At 43.1% G+C, this 21908-nt stretch overlaps 1 protein-coding gene across 5 annotated transcripts in view; it reads left to right on the top strand.

Annotated features, from left to right (window-relative positions):
- Positions 1–21908, top strand: part of NF1 (neurofibromin 1) — a 211016-nt gene that overhangs the window by 9982 nt on the left and 179126 nt on the right. For all 5 annotated transcript variants that reach the window (XM_039341252.1, XM_039341260.1, XM_039341268.1 and 2 more), the window contains exons 2-7: positions 1815–1958; positions 3464–3547; positions 10907–11097; positions 16978–17084; positions 17909–17976; positions 21252–21327. In XM_039341252.1, the coding sequence (XP_039197186.1) occupies positions 1815–1958; positions 3464–3547; positions 10907–11097; positions 16978–17084; positions 17909–17976; positions 21252–21327 (670 nt within the window). The remainder of the gene's footprint in view (positions 1–1814; positions 1959–3463; positions 3548–10906; positions 11098–16977; positions 17085–17908; positions 17977–21251; positions 21328–21908) is intronic.

Genomic DNA, 21908 nt, shown 5'->3' with positions numbered 1-21908 from the left:
GGACTATCTGTAGAGAATGCATGTTTCCTGGAACCCACAATGTGATATTCTTTACTGATAGGATCCGGAGCTTGCTCATTCATTTAGGATAGGCAATAACCATCACTGTGACTCTAGGTCAGTGGTTCTCAACCTTTCTAATGCCGCGACCCCATAATACAGTTCCCCATGTTGTGGTGACCCCCAACCACTTATACATCACCGGGTGCCAGGGGCGTGGCCAAAGAAAAGGAAAAAAATGGCGGACAGCCTTGTTTGGCGACCCCCGTGAAATGGTCGTTCGACCCCAAATGAGGTCCCGACCCACAGGTTGAGAACCACTGCTCTAGGTCCTAGGAGGATCCTAGAGTACATACCAACTGAGTCTGAGAGAGTATTACTCCATCCAGAGTCAATGATGGAAAAATATTACTTATGAGGAGCCCTAAATCCCACAGCTACTTAGTCTTGTCAAGGTTGAGCTGAAGCCAAATTTCCCCATGCAGAACCCAAATTTCCAGGTATTGGTGGGAAAGCATTTAGATGGGCTCACTTAGTGACCTCGGGCAGAGGTCACTAAGTGTTAATGGGTTATGTCACCCAATAGCTTCATGTAGATCAGTGGTTCTCAACCCTTTTAATGCTGCGACCCCCAACCAGTCGTCAGTCAAGGACTACTCAACCAGTCGTAAGTCGAGGACTACTCAACTGGTGCAGCACCGTTTGCAGAATGGGACTTTTGGTGTGCTCAGCAGGGCAGAGACAGCCTGGACAATTCCTATTGGCTTTTGAAAGCCAATAGAATAAAAGGGAGTAGCACAGCTAAGGAAAAGGGGAAAAAAATGGCGGACTGCGTTGTTTGGCGACCCCCGTGAAATGGTCGTTCGACCCCAAATGGGGTCCCGACCCACAGGTTGAGAACCACTGATGTAGATGATAAAGAGAAGTGGGAGAGAGTAAAACCCTGTGAAACTGATAAGGTACATGGAACTTGCTGGTTGTCCACTTCTACTATAAATATTTGTTCAGAAGTCCTGTTGAGTTTAATGAGCCTATTTTTGGGTGGGGATTAAATATTGGATACATTTAAATCCAAGTTCTTCATTTTTAAAAAAATAGCTACTGGTTACTAAAATAAAACTTGGATTGGCTGTGGCCTTCTGCCCCTATGTTAGATAATTTAGCTCTTGTCTGGCTATGTCAGAGGGATCAAATATCCATTAAAGTTGCCTTTACTCTTAGTGAAGTCAGTATAGCAGTCCTTGGTGTGACTCCAAAGATGGAGGGGAGACCTGGGATCTGCTTACTCAGAGCTGTGATAATTTAAATAAAGGTTAAACCATGTTCATTTAAAAGATAAAATATCCTTAAAGTTGAGGTTGATTTTTGGTGCTACGTGGACATGTCTGTTTTGTTTCTGGCCAGTTTGGAAGTGGTTGCTATTGCCTTCCTCTGGGATGCTTTGATTTTACAAGATTTAAGAAAATGAAAAGGTGGCGACAATCAGAAAATGCTGATTGTTGACCTATTGTGCATTTATGTATTTATTTGATTTTTATCCCACCCTTATTATTTTGTAAGTAACTCAGGGCAGTGAACATCCATAATACGCCTTTTCCTATTTTCCCCACAAAAGCCCTGTGAAATGGGTTGGTCTCCAAAGTCACCCATCCGACTTTCATACCCTAAGGCAGGACAAGAACTCGCGGTCTCCCCGTTTCTAGGACAACAACTTAGCCACTGGGCCAAACTGGCTCTCTAATCCTTGCATAATAAACTGTACTCCTGTAAATTTTGTTCTGTATAACAGCTTTCCAAACTTCCTTTTATTGCAGCTTCCGATCAAAACCAGCCAGCAGAATACTCACACCAAAGTCAGCACGGAACATAACAAGGAATGTCTCATCAACATTTCCAAGTATAAGTTCTCTCTGGTTATCAGTGGCCTCACAAATATCTTAAAAAATGTTAACAACATGGTAAGTGATCTTTTCTCATTGACTTAGTCTTCTTTTGTTGTGGAGGAAGAGAAATATTTTTTTAAGTCTAGGTAGATAAATATCTATTGGGTTATTGTATTTTTAATGAGAACTGGATGCATATTATAATTTGCAGCTCTGAGAAAATATAATACATTCATTTCCTATATGTCAAAGATTTCCCCCCCCCCAGTTAAAACCAGGATAAATAACAACATTGTTCTGAACCAGATGTGACATGGAATAAAATGGTTGCAGTAGAAATTGGTTTTAAATATTTGATTTTGTAACAACTAATACACAATTGGTTGTGTATTGATGTATGGCTTATTTTGCCCTCTGGGCTGTATCCATTCCTGAGGGAAAGTACTGGATTTTAGCTAAAACTAGGGTGTTCTTGCTGGGAACAGTAGGTCTCTCTTGACTTTTTGTCATTTACTGTTAGGGGAATCATAGCTCCATATTTTAAAAGTTACATAACTAGTACATGCTAGTTTGTCAGAGAATTGGGATGGGATGGAAGAGAAACCATAATAGAATCATGAAAGAATTAAAATTAAAGGCTACCGGCTCATCTACATTGTAACTTCTGTAACCTTGCATCTCATTACAACTTTCTAACGCCTGGTTATCCAGGTAACTTCCTGGATAACCAGAAGAATTCTATGTAAAATTCTGGCAGACAAAGATGCTAAAACAACACAAAGTTGTCATTAAATTTACTTTTGCAGTCTGCAGAAATTGTACTTTGGGATTGATTACTAATTACTGTGTAGAGCAGGGGTGTCAAACTGCCGGCCCGCAGGCCGGATGCGTCATGGCGAAACCGCGCCCACCCTATTGCCAGCAATGGAAAAAAACTCACAATACATTGTGACAGGTCACTTGACATTGCGAGTGTGGCAACCCTGGTGTGGAGGATAGATTGTTCTTATTTTATTTTGCTCTATCTTTTATCTTATTCTTATTTGGATATGTTTGGAGGAACTATGAACTGTAATAAAATTACTCATTCAAAAGCTATAGAGCAGGCATGTCAAACTCGCGACGTGACGCGATGTCACGCGACGTATCACGACTTTCCCCCCATTTATTTATTTATTTGTGAGACTTATATACCGCTTTAAGTGCAAGCACTCTCTAAGCGGTGTACACCAGTAAGCAATGTATATACATATATTTACATTGCCCCCAACAATCTGGGTCCTCATTTTACCTACCCCGGAAGGATGGAAGGCTGAGTCAACCTTGAGCCGGTGAGATTTGAACCGCTGACCTGCTGAACACAGTCAGCTAAAGTGGCCTGCAGTACTGCACTCTAGTGGGGTGGGCACAGTTTCAGCGTGATGCATCCGGCCTGCAGGCCGGCAGTTTTATATGCCTGCTATAGAGGGTATCAGGGAAGTTATGTCCTTTTGGAAGTAGCATGCTGATCAGATGGGTGACAGTATAAGTCAGCTTTGTTACCAAAAGCTAAACTGATCTTTTGATGTTTTTTCTTATAGAGAATATTTAGTGAAGCTGCTGAAAAGAACTTGTATCTTTCTCAGTTGATTATTTTGGATACACTGGAAAAGTGTCTTGCTGGGGTAAGTAGCCTGTTTAATTTCCCTAACAAAATTTTGACATAGACACCAATTAGTAATGTTTTTTTATTGTTTTAGTATAGCGTTGGTCAACTAGATGCCTTCCAGATATGTTCTAAAGTGCAGTCTGTGAATCTGAGAATTGTAATTGAATTCTGGGGATTCTGAGAATTGTAGCTGGACAAATCTGGAGGTTACTTTTAGTAACCTGCAATCTTGTTGCTTTCCTGAAATTGAAGTACAAAGTTGCTTGTAAAAAGTGAGGATTTTAAAATATGGAACAAAAATCTGTTACATCTCAGATTGGGAAGCATCGTATATTTATTTTCAGTATCTATATGGCTTCGCTCTGTGTGGGTTTTCTTATGCTCGTAAAAAGGAATAGTTTTCAGGTGCTGGCAGAGCATCATAGGCATTGGATACAGGTGGTCCTTGAATTGCAGCCATTGGTTTAGCATCTGTTCTAAGTTACAATGGCACTGAAAAAAGTGATTTACAGTGGTCCTCACACATATAACTGTTGTAACATCTCTACAATCACATGATCACAATTCAGGGTGCATGGCAATAGGCATGTATTTATGCTGGTTGCAGGATCATGTGATTGCAATTTTTGACCTTCCTGGCCAGTTTCCAACAGTCAATGGGGGAAGTTGGATTTGCTTAATGACCCCATGATTCACTTAACAATTGTATGATTCACTTAATTGTGGCAAAAAGATCATAACTTCTTAACAACTACCTTGCTTAGCAGTGGAAGTTCCAGATCCAATTCTGATCGTAAATCAAGGACCATGTTTACAGTAGTAACAGATCAGGAGCACTCCAGTTCAGTGACTGCAAAATAAGTTTAGTGTTCCCCATTGACTTTCTGGTTTTATTTTGGCTTGATTCAGTTCTGCATTATAATCATGAAACATCTGTCCCATTGCTAAAGATGATTTTTGCAGGTGCTTTTTAGTTTATATTTCTTTGATTTATTAAACTTCCAGAGGGAATGTCATCTTGTATTTTCTGGGGGGAAAAAATCCAATTTTTATTTGGTTCCGTTTTCGGAGATAGTCAGCTCTCACTCTCCTTGCCCCCTACCCTTGTTACTTTGGGAATGTCACTCATGGGTTAGTGTTTTGTAGGAAGCAGGAGTGTAATGCTAAACCTGGGCTTTGTGAAATTGAAGAATATATGTTTATTCCCGAAGGTTTCTCAATGCAGTTCCAAGTTTAATGTAATCAGATCTTCCATAAGCTGCCTGTGATTCTCCACAACTGGTTTTGAAAGATTGATTTCTAAACCATGGCAGACAAAAGACTTGGGTTATTTGATGCTTTTATAAAAAAACATTTTATATTACCTTTCCTGATCTCATTGTTTATGTTGGTCACATCTTCCCATCATTCCCTTGTGAAGTGAATTCTAGCCCAACACATCTGTTTTCATGTTTGGGAAAATGTCTTCCCAGTGACTTGTGAATATTCAGATGAGGGAAAAATAGATGAGGCACTGAACAGATGCAGAGAGGCTGAGCTTATCATTAATGACCCTTATTGCTTTGCTGCCAGAAATCCAGAATCTAAACCCAAGCCTCATCTACCCACCTTGCAGAAACTTCACCATCTTCATAAACAACTAGTAGGGAAGGATATGTGGGTTGACTTGGTCGCATGTCAAAGCGTCTGGAGTAGGTTGGTCCAATTGAGAATATTTGCACATTGACTAAACTGGCTGTAAGAATCGGGTGGCCTGTATTGGCTTCTGATGGTCTAGAGCTGGGGTGTCCAACCTTGGCAACTTTTTAAGACTTGCAGACTTCAATTCCCAGAATTCCCCAGCCAGAATTCTGGGAATTGAAGTCCACAAGTCTTAAAGTTGCCAAGGTTGGACACACCTGGTCTAGAGTCTCTTCTTGGGTGTAGGCTCTGCTTTCCTTTTTCCTTTGTGAAGTCTGTTCTTTCTTCATCAGATGGCTGCTGAGCCACACTTTATTTTGATGGTTGCTTACAGTCCTATGCGGCCAACTATTTTGACACTAAGGAGACCCTGGAAGAATTCATTGTTTGAAAACAAATCCTTCAGTTGGATTATGAAAGCCCATTAGCTGAACATTTAGGTGTTCACTTTTGTAGTGAATCCTAGATAGATTTCATCAGTCAGGAAGAACCAAGGAGGCCACCCAATATTGTTGGACTTGTCCTGAGTGACAACTGCTTAGAAGAACTAAACCCCCAGCTGTGTTAATTACAGAAAATCAAGAAAAAAAAAACACAAACTATAATAATAATAATAGTAAAGTTGGAAAGGACCTTGGAGGTCATCTAGTCCAACCCCCTGCTCAGGCAGGAAACCCTACACCATTTCGGACAAATGGCTGTCCAGTCTCTTCTTAAAAACCTCCAATGTTGGAGCATTCACCGCTTCTGGAGGCAGGTTGTTCCACTGGTTAATTGTTCTGTCAGGAAGTTTCTCCTTAGTTCTAGGTTGCTTCTCTCCTTGCTTAGTTTCCATCCGTTGCTTCTTGTCCTGCCTTCAGGCGCTTTGGAGAATAGCTTGACTCCCTCTTCTTTGTGGCAGCCCCTGAGATATTGGAACACTGCTATCATGTCCCACCTCGTCCTTCTCTTCATTAAATATTGCATTATTGACGCAATATTATTTAAATTGAAAGGATGGCTATAGTCCAATCCTCATGGAACTATTCAGTATATACAGATAGTCGTCAAATTACAACCATTTGTTTAGTGACCATTCAATGTTACAATGGCACTGAAAAAGTGACTTATGACAGTTGCAGCATCCCCATGGTCATGTGATGACCACATGATCAAAATTCAGATGCTTGGCAACTGGCATGTATTTATGACAGTTGTAGTGTCCCGGGGTCACATGATCACCTTTTACAACCCTCTGGTAAGCAAAGTCAATGGGGAAGCCAAATTCATTTAACATGGGTGGCCATGTTACTAACTTAACAACCACAGTGATTCACTTAACAACTGTGGCAAGAAAGATTGTAAATTGATGTCAGGGTAATTAAAGTCCCCCATTACTATTGTAATACCTCAGTTAATTGACTAGCAAAAAGTTCATCTATTTCCTCTTTTTGGTTGGGTGGCCTATAGTATACACCTATGGCAATGTCATCCCCCCACTTTTTTATATTGATCCAAATGCATGTCTTGAGCTATTGTTTAATCATCTTCAAGTTAGTTGGCCTCTCTTGCTATCAGATGACGATCTGACCTGCTGCTGAAGCATTGGCTTTGTACAGTCCTTCTGTTACTTTTTTTTTTGGAGATGGTGGTTGAAGGAGGGTGCTTTACCAGCAGCTGGGCATAGCTGTCAGCATCTCTGCAGGAGTGCTGAAGTTAATGGGCTGTGTTTTATTGTTGAACCCATCTGTGCAGGCTTGCTGAAGCCCATGTCTGCTCTTCCCCCACTATCAGTTGGTCTTTGAGTTGCACTTTATCCTACAGCAGTGATGGTGAACCTTTTAGAGACCGAGTGCCCAAACTGCAACCCAAAACCCACTTATGCATCGTCGAGTGCCGGGTGGATGTAGCCCATTGGCTGGGCGTGGCCCATTGCCTGGGCGTGGCTGTGGTGGTAACGGCAGACTGGGTGGGACTAAAAAGTTCAATCAATCAATTCCAACTTTGCAAGATCTTTTTTTTCCTGCGGGAAGTTGAAATTGACTGATTGATTGAACTTTTTTTTTTTTTGCACACGGTAGCAGAGGCCTAAAGCGAAAAGGTTTTATAAAACCCAGCTGAAGGCCTAGGATTGGGGCGATGGAATGCGTGCCCACAGAGAGGGCTCTGAGTGCCGCCTCTGGCACCCGTGCCATAGGTTCGCCACCACTGTCTTACAGTCTACAGAGTCCTCACTTTCCCTTCCTCTATTCCAGCGGTTCTCAACCTGTAGGTCGTGACCCCATTTGGGGTCGAACGACCGTTTCATGGGGGTCGCCAAACAACGCAATCCACCATTTTTTTCTCAGCTGGCGCAGGGAGCGCTGCCGCGCATGCGCGCCGCGCAGGGGTGGCGCATGGGGCGGCGGCACACATGCGCGCAGCACAGGGGGCGCCGCCATGCATGCATGCCGTGCAGGGGCACATGGGGGTGGCGCCGCGCATGCGTGCTGCGCAGGGGGCGCCACCGTGCATGCGTGCCACGCAGGGGGCGGTGCCGTGCATGCGCGCCACCTGCTTATGACCGGGGTCGCTGGTCTAAAAAGATTGAGAACCACTGCTCTATTCCCTTTTGCTTCCCCTTCCTTCCCTTCCTCTTTCCCTTTCCCAGGTATAGTTCAGTGCTCTTTGACTGCCCTTGAACCCCCAGGGGTAAAAAGAAACAGAAGCGCTCCTGCGGACCATTGCCAGCTTTTCCTTCCACGCTACTTAATGACTCACCCAAAATATAGTAAGATGCTGCAAATGCCCAACTTTTGAGTACTTTGTTCTGTATTTGGAGCCCTATACAGATCTTTTCAGAAATCTCAACTCTTGTCTCAAACCAATGATGCTAACTGCATTGCCAACAACTTGGTCTCATTTCCGCTTGGATTGAAATAAGATTTTTTTTTCTGTTGATGCTTATTTCTGTTGATGATTCTTTTGACTTGGTTGCTATTTAATTTGGGAGGGGGAGGAGGCCGGACAAAAAAGGTGCTACCTGTAATTGTAAATAGCGTTGGGAAACTAAATTGCACTTTTCTCTGAGGAACAGAGCAATCTAGCATGCCGTTTCTAGTCCTTTGATTGCATTATACTTTTCCACAGTGCTTCTACTTGGCTCCCCCCAGCTGGCTCCCCCCCCCACGGCTTGAATTAATTATTTACACTAGAATTTCCAAAGGGGGGAGGGAATAAAAACCACAGTAAAAGAATCAAGTGCAAGTAGAATTGATGGGAAGCATTAAATTTCCATAAAAAGGAAGTATTTTGAAAATCTGGGCACGTGAAATCTGGTCTTCTGGCCAGGCTTTGTGTTAACTGAGCGTCCCTAGGAAGGGTGTTCTGCTGGGAAGGGGTTGCTACCGAAAAGACTTTTGTTTGCTTTAGTTACTGTTTACCCACTCTCTGGCCGTGTAGGGTAGTACCCCAAGGAACCTTAATTTAGCCTGCAAATTCAAGGTGAATAAATACAAGGCTAACTGGAGCTGTGTGGTTGCATAGGGCCATAGGCATTGAACTGACTACAGGTAGTTCTTGACATACAACCATAATTGAGCCTGGCAATTAAGGTCGTAAATTTGTGATGGTCAGAAAGTGGATCGTCACATGATCACACTCAATTTTACAATCTATTTTTTAAAGCATTTAAATTTGCTATGGCGCATTCCCCCCCCCCCCGAAAATGAACATAAACACCAGTTTCTATGTGTGGGGAGGGGGAAATGTAAATTGTGGTCATGTGACCACAGGGCACTACAAATGGCCTTAAAGAGAAGCTGGTTGCCATGTGCCAAAGATTTAGTCACGTGACCAGGGTTGGGCAGATGTTGTAACTTTGGAACTGCATCATAAGTTGCAACTTGGGGGGGGGGTCCTTGACTTCAGGCAGTAGCTAAACAATTGGTCATAAGTTGAGGATTACCTGTATCCTCTTCCTTGTCAGTGTCTCTTGTCAGTCTTGTTCCCTCCCTAAAGAAGCAGAAATGCCTCCAGACAGACATGTTCTAAATTGGGTAGGGAACTATGGCAACTTTGCAACCTGTGATCATTAAATACTCATAGTTGCCCATACCTGCTTTAAATACTATTCTTCATTTTGCTACTATGCTTTCTGATCCATCTTTTTTCTTTCAAAGAGATTGCAAAACTAGTTGAAAGAAAGGCACTGTGCAGTTATTTTATCTACTTGGCTAGCTAGAAAGAAGGAGCATAATTTAGGGATACAACCAGCATCTGAAGGGAATAAAAATAACATCTGCTTCTAGATCAGTGTTTCTCAACCTTGACAATTTTAAGGCATGTGGACCAACTCCCAGAATTCCACAGCCAGCAATGCTGGCTGTGGAATTCTGGGAGTTGAAGTCCACATGCCTTAAAATTGTCAAGGTTGAGAAACACTGTTCTAGGTCATAGTCTTGAGGATTCCTAGAAACCTATACCACATTATTAATCCTAAATACATACTCTATTAACAAAGGTCACTATTGCTTTCACATAAGGTGCTATGGCCCTGAGATTAACTATGTTTTGGCTTGACGCAGTAGTTTGGTTCACACAGTGTGCTAAGGCAATGAATGATTGTCTCTTAATATGTTGAACTGCAAGCTGGCTGATTCCATTTTAGCCCATCTGACTTGCTGTAGAAAATTAGTACTTATGTGGATAAAAAGAGAAATGTACAGTTTCCTCTACAGTGAAATGCTGTGTTAAAAGGATCAAAGTGTCTTGTTTTGCTTTCCTCAGCCATCTTAAAGATTTCTGAAGAGACAGCATCAATTCCTGCGGCAAATTATCCTGATGTGCTGTATTTTTCCACAATTAGCTAAGTTATTTCCCAATATTTCAGACATAGGGTGGCCTTGTTCATATATGCTTAATTGGTGCATGCCGGATGTGGCCAGGACATTGTATGAATAAGGAAACAAGGTCAGTTGAACCAGTCAACTAATCCTAATTTAGATTTAGCTTCAGATAGCTCCAGATCTGTTTGTAATTAAAGGTGCTGTTCAAAAGGCAACTGGACTTTCTTGGGTTTTTTTTTTTTAATCTTGAAAATGTTTTGCTTCACATCCAAGAAGCTTGGTGAAACCCTTTCAAGAGGAAAAAAACCCAAGAAGGTCCAGATGCTTTTTAAACAGCTCCTTTGGGACAACATGATCTGGATAATTGAAAATCTGGATAATTGAAAATCTCCATAGACATGTGTGCAACTAAAATATTTCTCCCAATCAATCCCCCTGGATTGAAACAGTGTAGAGTCTGTGCCCTAGTAAGTAAGCAAATAAATTAGCTATGTCAGTGAAACAGCTGACTGGGGATTTAAATGACCCCTTTTTTCCTAGAGTCCTCTCTAGAAACTGTCTCTGTAGCAATTCCAGTTTTCACCCACTTACCTCCTCCATGAGAAATATTGATCTTCCAGCCTCCTTTGTGGTGTGTGGCAAGGCAGTTAACATGGCTACACCACATGGTTAACAGAGACATTCCCAACTGGGTCCTAGAAGCACACATAGTTGAGGTAAATAACTGGAAGGGTGGAGGCTTTAATCAGCTGTGCTTTTGAACGTTTCTGTAGTTTTCTTTCAGAAAAATACCTGGATACCTAATGAGTAAAGGACACTTCCTTGGTCTCTGGAGTATCAGAGCTATGGAAAAGCCTCAAGGCGATTCCATCTCAACTTTTGTCTTCCAGCAACCCAAAGACACCATGCGGCTGGATGAGACAATGTTGGTCAAGCAGCTGTTGCCAGAGATCTGCCATTTCATCCACACCTACCGTGAAGGGAATCAACATGCTACAGAGCTACGCAATTCTGCCTCTGGGGTTCTCTTTTCTCTCAGCTGCAACAATTTTAATGCGGTGTTCAGCCGTATCTCTACCAGGTGAGTGCTTTGAAGAGCTCTTATCTCTGGGCCATTCTTAACAATGTCACTGAAGTCGTGCTGGCATCCTCGGTAGTCAAATAAGATCACAAAATTGTTGAATGAATCAAAATATTGCTGCCCAAGATAGCTTGTCTCCTCTGCCCTTGTAAACTATTTATAGTATGCTGTTTGCTTGGATTTCAATGATCAGTGAAGGTTTACATTAATTTAGTCATTTGAAAGGGTACACGTGAAAATGGGTAGAAAGAATTGAAAAGTGCAACAATGAAAACAATGGAGCTCACTAACATGATTGATTTCTGTCACAGAGGCCATCAGTGCTTAAGTCCCAGTTCCGTTCCATACTGTCTATCCTTGAAAAAGACTGATAGCCTTTTGTGCTTTGTATGGTCCATTTCAAGACTGCACAACTGAGATCTGATGGTCAGCAGCCCAATTTTGGTGTGATTTGTTTTCTCTTTCTAAAATAAAAGTGGAAATGCTGCTGGGAGACAAACTACTGTATACTTAAAGTCTCCCTCAGACTTGCCCTTAGGAATAAATGACTGCTGCAAAAAAAGTCAGAATAAGGTCTGGTCATAGCAATAGCACTTAGACTTAGCAATAAACTTATATACCATTTCACAGTGGTTTTCAACTCTGTGTCAGTATCTTGGCCCCAACAATCTCTTGCGATCCTTGGATGAAACTAATTATCTGGACCCTTTTCAATCTGGTTTCAGGCCCGGCTACAGCACTGAGACTGCTTTGGTCGCACTGACCGATGACCTCTGGCGAGCCCGGGATAGGGGTTATTCCTCTATCCTGGTGCTTCTTGACCTCTCAGCGGCTTTCGATACCATCGACCATGGTATCCTTCTGCGTCGTCTCGGAGAGGTGGGGGTGGGCGGCACCGTATTGCGGTGGTTCTCCTCCTACCTCTCTGACAGGTCGCAGTCGGTGTTGGCGGGCAGACAGAGATCGACCCCTAGGCGCCTCGATCATGGGGTGCCTCAGGGCTCGGTCCTGTCCCCCCTCCTTTTTAACATCTACATGAAACCGCTGGGTGAGATCATTCGGCGACACGGGGTGAGGTATCATCAGTACGCGGATGATACCCAATTATATATCTCCACCCCGTGTCCTTTCAGTGAAGCAGTCGACGTGATGTGCCGGTGCCTGGAAGATGTGAGGGTCTGGATGGAGGTGAACAGGCTTAGACTCAATCCTGACAAGACCGAGTGGCTCTGGGTCTTGCCTCCCAAAGGCCAACTGGATGGTCCATCTTTAGTCCTGGGGGGGGCAAATTTACCTCCCTCAGTGCAGGCACGCAACTTGGGTGTCCTCCTGGACTCACAGCTAAATCTGGAACAACATCTATCGGCTGTGGCCAGGGGGACCTTTGCACAGGTTCGCCTAGTGCACCAGTTGCGGCCTTATTTGGACCGGGAGGCTTTACTCACAGTCACTCATGCCCTTGTCACCTCAAGACTGGATTACTGTAACGCGCTCTACATGGGGCTACCCTTGAAGGGCGTTCGGAGGCTGCAGTTGGTTCAGAACACAGCCGCGAGAGTGATTGTGGGCGCGCCAAGGTACGCCCACGTGTCACCTATCCTCCGCGAGCTGCACTGGCTTCCTGTGGGTCTCCGGATGCAATTCAAGGTGTTGGTTATCACCTTTAAAGCCCTTCATGGCATATGGCCAGGTTACTTACAGGACCGCATTCTGCTGCACAGTTCCCAGAGACCGGTGAGGTCCCATAGATTGGGCCTCCTTCAGGTCCCGTCGGCCAGACAATGTCGGCTGGCGGGCCCTCGGGGAAGGGCCTTTTCTGTGGTGGCTCCGACCTGGTGGAATCAACTTCCCCCCGAGGTTCGAACTACTCCCACCCTGCCGGCCTTTAAGAAAGCCGTTAAAACTCTCCTGTTCCGGCAGGCCTGGGGCTGATGTCCCCGGGGGGGCGGGATATGATCGGACTCGTGGTATGACTGTATTATTTTATTGTTTTATGATTGTTTTAATCTCTGTACGCCGCCCTGAGTCCTTTAGGATTGGGCGGCATATAAATAAAATTAAATACAAATACAAAATACAAAATCTGGATCCTCATTTTACTGGTCTCGGAAGGATGGAAGGCTGAGTCAACCTTGAGCTGGTGAGATTGAACTGCCGAACTGCTGGCAGTCAGCAGAATTAGCCTGCAGTACTGCATTCTAACCACTGCGCCACCAGGGCTCTTTGGGGTGCCTCGACTAACAATTGTCGTGGTTTATAATGGAAATCTCAGGGTTCATTATGACCACATCAAGAACTTCCTGTATTTGAATGCCATAGTTAAACTAGAAGATCCTGACAGACAAGCTTCTTGATACGAGGAAGACTGTTTCTTGTATCTTTTTTTTACCAGCAGTGGTGTTGAATTGGAGAGTATTAATAAAATTGTCCATTCTAGGATTCCATTTAAACTATTAATAATATAGAAAATGGGCCAATTGGCCTGTTCTTAACTGAAAATTATGTGGCAAATTGCCAGCCTCTAAAATTTATACTTAATAACATATTAAATAAACTATTGCTGAAAATAGTTCTACACTTATATTCTCCCTAAAGAAATTAAAAAGGCAATCCTTTGTTTGAGAGTATGCCTATTTTCCTAGGAAAGCAAAAAAGCAAGAGTTGACTGGGCATCCTAAGTTCTAGATATGATAGTGAGAAGCAATCTCACTAGTATTTTCTCTAAAATATAAGCTTTCATGGCTGGATGCATCCAAAACTGATGCCACTTGTGGGGAAGCTCCTTCCACGTTTTGTATCTACACAATTGGCCATGTTGACTGAAAATTCTGGGAAATGTAGTTTCCAGTGCACCCGAATGGCATGGGATTAGGCAAAATTTTTCTGTGGAAATATGTTCAGGGTCAGAACAGCTTCAGGCCCTAGTCATCACAGTGACAGATCTATGATTAAAGGCTATGTCAGCTAAACTTTGAAGATCTTTCATAACATCTGTTCCAAAGAAGTTGCTTTATGTATCTGGTGCGAAGAAAGTGGCATTTTCCCTTCGTGCTAAATGACTTAATGGCAACGGCTTGTGTCTAGGATAGATGACACTGCATTCAGAATAGCAGAGTTGGAAGGGACTTTGGAGGTAGAAGATAGAATAATGGAGTTGGAAGGACCTTGGAGATCCTCTAGTCCAACCCTCTGCTCAGTCAGAAAACCGTCCAAACTCTTCTTAAAAACCTCTAGTGATGGAGCACCCACAACTTCTGAAGACAAGTCTGATTAATTCTTCTGATTAATTGTCAGGAAATTTCTCCTAGGTTGGATCTCTCCTTGATTAGTTTCCATCCGTTGTTTCTTGTCTTGTCTTCTGGTATTTTGGAAAATAGGTTGACACCCCTCCCCCTTCTTTGTGGCAGCCCCTTAGATATTGGACCACTACTATCATGTCACCCTATATTCATAGGGGGGGGGGGTAGAGGGAAATAAATATGCTTCTTGAATCATGTCATTAGGCATCCTCTTTCATCATCTTAGCTGTATTGGTTGGGAAGGGGTGTTGATTTCAATTGATGCTTTCAATTTGTGATCTCATAGACATTAGACATTAAAAGAGATGGCCATTTGGCTCCCATCTGCAAGTGTAATATTGCTGTTGCTTCTCTGGAGAACCGTGCTTCTGGTTTAAGATCTGCAGAGGGGTTTCCATCACACTCCCATGTCAGGCAGGAGTAATTAAATATTTTTGTGCCTGGATGAAATTAACAGCTCCGTTAGTGTTTCTGTTTTCAGATATGCCTCTGTAGATTTGAGACTTAGGCAACCAGTTTTTTTTTTTTTTCAACTGACATAGAATATCTGATTCAGTTATTTGTAGCTCCCTGGCCAGAACACGGGTCATTTAGAAAGTGAGACAAGCAAGAGAAGACACATGTAAATTTAATTATACAATTAATTGAATTGTGGTCAAGGAATGAATGGTTGGGAGTTTTGTTTTTTGGCAGGCTTCATTATGTAGCTGTGAATAGTATCAAGGAACTGTACTCATGGAAAATTCAGTGGTGACTTGGGTTTTATTGCATATAAACTAATACCGCATACGTAACATTGTAGGGGACGCAATGGCTCAGCGTTTAAAGATGTTGGGCTTGTCAACTGGAAAGTCAACAGCCCATGTTCTAGACCCGAGCGGTGCATGATGTTAGCTTGCTCCAGCTCTTGCCAACCTAGCAGTTCAAAACAAGGTAATGCAAGTAGATAAATAGATATCACTTTGGTGGGAAGGTAACAGCATTCTGTGCATCTTGGCGTATAGTCGTGCTGGCCACAAGGCGACAGAAGCGTCTTTGGAAAAGCTGGCTCCCTCGGCTAAGAAACTGAGATGAGCACCGCCCCTAGAGTCAGACACAACTGGGCAGGAGAAACCTTTACTTTTATCTTTACTTAACACTGTATTGCTGTCGGCCTTACTGGGTTAACCAGATAGGAGTCATTACCAGATGAGCTAATTCTACTTCATTGTAAGGCTACATTAACAGAATCTTGCTATTCTGAAAGTACAATTCTCTTGCCCTCTTCTTTACATCCTGAGAAGTTAGGGAGAGTCTCTTCTGAGCTTCTTGCCCTGCCCACTATGCAGCTGTGGGCTAAGCTCCCTTTTATCTAACCATTCCCTTGGCATCATCCCTTCATCCTCTCTCCCAAGGACTTTCCTACATGCCATTACAATTTCTATTAATTGAGTGTAGTCTTCTCTTCATATTTGCAGAACAAAGGTTTGAGTCAGACATTTCATTGTATGGCAAAGTAATGGGTCGATGCCACAGGCCAAAGTGTTGGTCTACTTGCCACTCTACGTCAAAAAATAGAAGTAATGGATATATTTCTTATACAGCACATAGTCTGTGCAGGGGGAGAACATACATACGTATCTCCTACACAGGAGTAATTGTTATTGTTAATTGCGAAGTCATGTCTGACCCATCGCGACCCCATGGACAACGTTCCTCTAGGCCTTCCTGTCCTCTACCATCTTCTGGAGTCCATTTAAGCTCACGCCTCCTGCTTCAGTGACTCCATCCAGCCATCTCATTCTCTGTCGTCCCTTTCTTCTATTGCCCTGAATCTTTCCCAGCATTAGGCCCTTCTCCAGTGAGTCCTTCTCATTAGAACACAGGAGTAATAGACACAGTAAAATTTCTCACCATGCTTTATAAAATAGGTGGGGTTGAAAAAACCCTAATAAAAATGATAATAGATTTAAATCAAGAAATGGTTTTATGGTAGGGTGGCTTAGAGTCAAATCAACAAGCAATTCCATTCAAGTAGGGGTGTGTGATCAGCATCTTTATAGAACAAGGAAATACAATCAGTCCCCAGATTAATAAAGTCTGATTTAAGGACAGCTCCTAAATACAATTGAACTGCGTATATTACTAAAAATGGTGGTTAGCATTCTTTTTTCTAAGGTGATAAACTTTCAGGAACTGCTGAAGCCGTGTGTTTTTAATATGCAGCCTATTTTCAGTAATTACTGAAAGCATTGGGTGGGTTCAGTAGTTTGTTGGCTCGCAGAAGGACAACACCATTTGCCATTTTTAATAACAGGCAGTTTGTTTCTAAGTACACATTCTGACTTACATACAAACTCAAGTTAAAGACAAGAGTCAACAATAGGGGGCTGCCTGTACTGAATCATTTCAAAATGGACAAATCCTTAGTCCCTAACTCTGTTGCATTGCCTGTACATATTCAACAAAATATAATTCTATAGGTTGAAGAGTTATCCTTAATTCCTTTGCATTCACGGATTCAAAGCCACTTCATATATTCCTCCCCACTTTACCACACAAGCTTTATCCTCTGTTTTAAGAAGGATGTTTATTTTTGCAGATTGCAGGAATTGACAGTGTGCTCTGAAGACAACGCTGATGTCCATGACATTGAGCTATTGCAATACATCAGTGTGGACTGTACTAAATTGAAGCGTATACTACAAGGTATGCAACGAAGTTCTTGACAGTTTAAAGTTTAAAGTGGTGGATCTGATTATATGTTTGGAAAAGATACCGTTGGAATTGGAAGCCCACATATATAAAAGCAAATGGCTATTTTTTTTTTTTTGCTTATCATGGTTTAAGCCAGGGGTGTCATACTCAATTTTATTGAGGGCCGCATCAGCATTGCGGTTGCCCTCAGGGGGCCGGGTGGGTGTGGCCAGGGTGGGTGTGGCCTACTGTGTGGGTGTGGATGGAGTAGGTGTGGCCTACTGTGTGGGTGTGGCCAGCTCTACATCGTTCGCGTCAGGGGTGCCTGTGGGGGCCTGGGCAGGAGTGGGACAGATCTGAGGGTCTCTGGAAGAAAGGGATGGGACCGGGGCAAGTGCCAAGGCATGGTCCACTGGAGGAGCCTCACTGTTCCTCTCAGGCATGCAGGGGGGAAGGTGGCTTATGGAGCTAAGACTGAATGCATTTCAGCATAGATGGCCACCACAAAATTGTACATTGGCTCCCGGCCGGCCTGGGCCAGGGCCAAGGCAGAGGGGGCCGTTCCCTCACTGTTTCCAGGATGGCTTCACGGGCCACATGAAACCACTTTGCGGGCCACATGAAACCACTTTGCGGGCCGCAAAGTGTTTGACATGTTTGGTCTAAGCTTTCCTCAGTTAACACTTCCATGTATGCTGGGCTGTAAATTAGTTCATCCCCTGGAAACCTAACATTGCTACCTGCAGATGATGGGGACTATAATCCAACACATTCAAGGGTACCAGATAAGTGAAGACTGACTTACAATATGAGCTCTCATTTTCTGATTTTTACAGAGACGGTCTTTAAGTTCAAAACTCTCAAGAAAGCAGCACAACTGGCAGTTATCAATAGTCTTGAAAAGGTATGTTATTTCCCTTGCTTGTAACTTTTTCAGGTTGTCTTTGCAGAAACTTGAGCAGAGAAATAGAGTTTCCCAGCAATGGAGTTAGACAAGCCTACGGATGTGTTTACATGTTTCTCTCAGTTCCAATGCATGCTCTCTCTCTCTCTTTTTTTTTTGATGCCCAGAAATGGAAGGCCAAATTGAGTGAATATATAGTAAGGGAAAAAAAAAATCCCAAGGACTTAGATATGCTGGATCAAAGGAGTCTCTGAGTCCAGTGTTCTGTCCAGCAGTAGCCATCTAGATGCTTCTGAGAAACTAAATAAGGATGGAAAATTAATAGCATCCTTCTGCTTGACCAGTTGGTATTATGTGACAAATTCCTTTCAATATACAGGTAGTCCTTGTCTTACAACAGTTTGTTTGAAATTACAACAGCACTGGAAAAAGTGACTTATGGCCGTTTTCCACACATATAACCGTTGCAGCATCCCCATGGTCACGTGACCAAAATTCAGACGGTTTGCAACTGACTCATATTTATGATGATTGCAGGATCTTGGGGTCATGTGATCCCCTTTTCCGACCTTCGGACAAGCAAAATTAATGGGGGAGCCAGATTCACTTAACAACTGTGTTACTAAGTTAACAACTGCCATGATTCACTTAACAACGGTGGCAAGAAAAGTCGTAAAATGGGGCAAAACTCACTTAACAAATGTTTCATTTAGCAATATAAATTTTGGGCTCAATTGTAATCATAAGTCGAGGACTACTTGTAGCTCTCTTGGCTAGTTGCTGTGGATTACCTGCTCTGCAATAAACTAGTCTGAATTTTATTTTCAAACGATCCAAGCTGGTGGCCATTCTGAGAGCAGTGTTGACTTTTGTCAGCCTTTGCCAATTTTGTGTCCTTCACATATGTCAGCACTGAATGTGCTTGCCTGAGATTTGTAGAGTTGAAGATGCCTCAAGAGTACAATCTTAAGAAAAAGCTAATTTATACATTTTGGGCAGAAGGCCTTTATTTTCTCTGCCTTGAATCCATCTTTGATCCTTCGTGAGATTGCCTCAGGTTTTAGTATATCATGGACAACATTAGTGGGACTCAAGTGATTTGTTAACGGTTGTTGAGGAAAGAGCTGTGGTGGTGTAGTGGTTAGAATGTAGTACTGCAGACTAACTCACTGCTCACTCCAGGAGTTCGATTCTCACTGCCTCAAGATTGACTCAGCTTTCCATCCTTCCATCCATTGACTCAGCTTTCCATCCATCGATAAAAGGAGGGCCCAAATTGTTGGGGGCAAGAGGCTGACCCTGTAAACTGCTTAGAGAGGGCTGTAAAGCACTGTGAAGCAGTATATAAATCTAAGTGCTATTGCTATTGCTAATTGTCCTCAGCTGCAATTTTTTGCTTTTTTAAAATTGTGCTTTGATCATTGTGATTATTTTCATTGGTGCTGTTTTGTAAATTGTGTTCACTGCCTAGAGCAGGGGACTTGCTATTTGCTATTGCCTTTTTTCCAAGAGCTGAAAGGGAGCGACTGACCCAAAGTCATTCAGCTGTCCTCAGTACCTAAGGCACTAGTGGGCCATGAAGAGTTTGCAGCCGGGCTGTGGAAACAGCTGGCACACTCACGTGCATACTCGTGCAAGCAGCGGGTGAACGCGCGTGAGTGTGTGATCCATTTAAGTGAGCACCTGGGCGCATGCACACCATTTGTACAAATGGAGCTGCATGCATGGAACCATCTCGCCCCCCCCCCCCCCCGCTGCCCCTGCTTCCCGAGTCTGCAAAGCTGGAAATGTTGGGGAACCCTGGTCTAGCAGTAAAATCAGTACATAAGCTGGCTCTCCATCCCTTATTAAGTTAAAGCAGTGGTTCTCAACTTTTTTAATGCCGCAACCCCAACCGGTCGTAAGTCGAGGACTACCCAACCGGTTATAAGTCGAGGACTACCCAACCAGTCGTAAGTCAAAGACTTTCTCTGCCCAGGAGTGCCGCGCATGCATGGCGCTGCCCCCTGCGCCGGCCGAGGCGTAGCTGGCAAGCGGCAGAGACGGCGCAGGCCGACCATCGGCTGGGCCACCAGCTGGCCCAGCCCAAGGGAGGTAAGGCACCCGCCGGGCCCCACGCGCGCCAGCAACTCTCCCTGCGCCCGCCGGCCTCCCACCTCCCAGCCCTGGCCCTCTTTTACTTACATTTTTAGTAGTTGCTCAGCAGGGAGGGGTGGAAACTTCCAGACAGCTTGCCTTCGCTGCAGACAACTTGCAGCACCGTTTGCAGAATGGGACTTTTGGCGGGCTCAGCAGGGCAGAGACAGCCTGGACAATTCCTATTGGCTTCTGAAAGCCAATAGAATTAGACTCTATTCAAGAGAGTCTATTCTATTGCCTTTCAAAACCCAATAGAATAAAAGGGAGTAGCACAGCCAAGGAAAAGGGGAAAAAAATGGCGGACTGCTTTGTTTGGCGACCCCCGTGAACTGGTCGTTCGACCCCAAATGGGGTCCTGACCCACAGGTTGAGAACCCCTGCTCTAAAAGAATGTAAATGACCAGCTGTCTGCAAGGAGTATAAATCCTCCCATTCCCCACCATCCAGTCAGAGGTGAAGAAGCTTCTTGGATGAGAAGTGAAACATCTTCAAAGAAAAACAAAAGTTAAAGGAAAGTGAGGAAATAATTGACTGTTAAGAAAGAATTGACTCACTCACAATATGCCAGTGTTTCTCAACCTTGGCCACTTGAAGATATGTGGACTTCAACTCCCAGAATTCCCCAGCCAGTCATGACATCTTCAAATGGCCAAGGCTGAGAAACACTGCAATATGCTGTGTTTGTGCATTTTACCAAACAAGGAAAGGTTTTTGCATTTTTCATTCATGTCTTTTGAGACATATGTATTATTGGAATTTTGTGTAGGTTGGTTTTAAGCGCCTCTTAGGTGTCCTTGCTAAGTGAACATGCATGAATCCTAAGGAAGTTATTTGAATCTCTTTGAGTTACTTTGAAATAAGCGAAAGACCAGAATTACGAGGTCAGATGATGTTCTTTTCTGTCATACGCATCATAATTGTAACTTAGTAAGTGCAGTAGTACATTTAGTTATATTCTGAGTTGATTCATGCGTTAAAGATAGTGTGGAACATTTTATGTGTTTTTTCTTTTGTGTATATGCTTTCACATGTGAAATCATAAAGGACATGATTCCATCATTTACCATCTAAAAATGTAGCTCCTGTACAAAATGTATTCTTGGTATTAATTGTACTTTCTGACAAATATTGTCTAGGCATTTTGGAACTGGGTGGAAAACTATCCGGATGAATTTACTAAGCTATACCAGACACCACAGACAGATCTGTCAGGTAAGGGTTTATCCAACCAGGAAGAGACCTTGCCAGATAAATTTTGTTTGTTACATTCAAGAAAGTCTCCTTGCATGGCTAAGCTCACATAATTGCAAACCAACCATGTTAATCTTCTAATGTGACTTGTTTTGAACATGGTCTCTGGATGCGAGTACCACATTACTGAAAGGAACTCTGAAGATTCACCTCTCACCAAAACCACATCCCTCACCTCATTAGTTTGATGAATTTGTGGCTCTGTAGCTGCCAGGACTCCAGTTCCTCTCAATCGCTGCCAGAATGTTAATAGTCATGCCATTTTGGTTTAACCGTTTGTGATTACGCAGCATCTTTCTGGAGGGGAAAAAATTGGCATTTAAGCTTGTGTCATTAAGGCAAAAATGGTCTTCTGTGTTAACATCTGGCATGCAGATCTCAAACTGATCCTACTCAATGTTTTTTTTTAAGAGAAAATGTTTGTACTTCTCAAAATGTTCCTCAGCCTGTACTTGGGTTAAAAAAAAAAAAAAACCCAGGCTGAATGTTTAGGCTGGGTTGTGTTTTCTTCTTGAAGGCCGTAATTACTTAGATTGATCTTT

Source organism: Crotalus tigris, unplaced genomic scaffold, assembly GCF_016545835.1.
Source record: "Crotalus tigris isolate CLP2741 ecotype Arizona unplaced genomic scaffold, ASM1654583v1 scf7180000017550.10884619, whole genome shotgun sequence".
NCBI lineage: Eukaryota > Metazoa > Chordata > Lepidosauria > Squamata > Viperidae > Crotalus > Crotalus tigris.
Note: the sequence above shows the minus strand (reverse complement) of the source record. Positions and strands in the feature narration are given on the sequence as shown.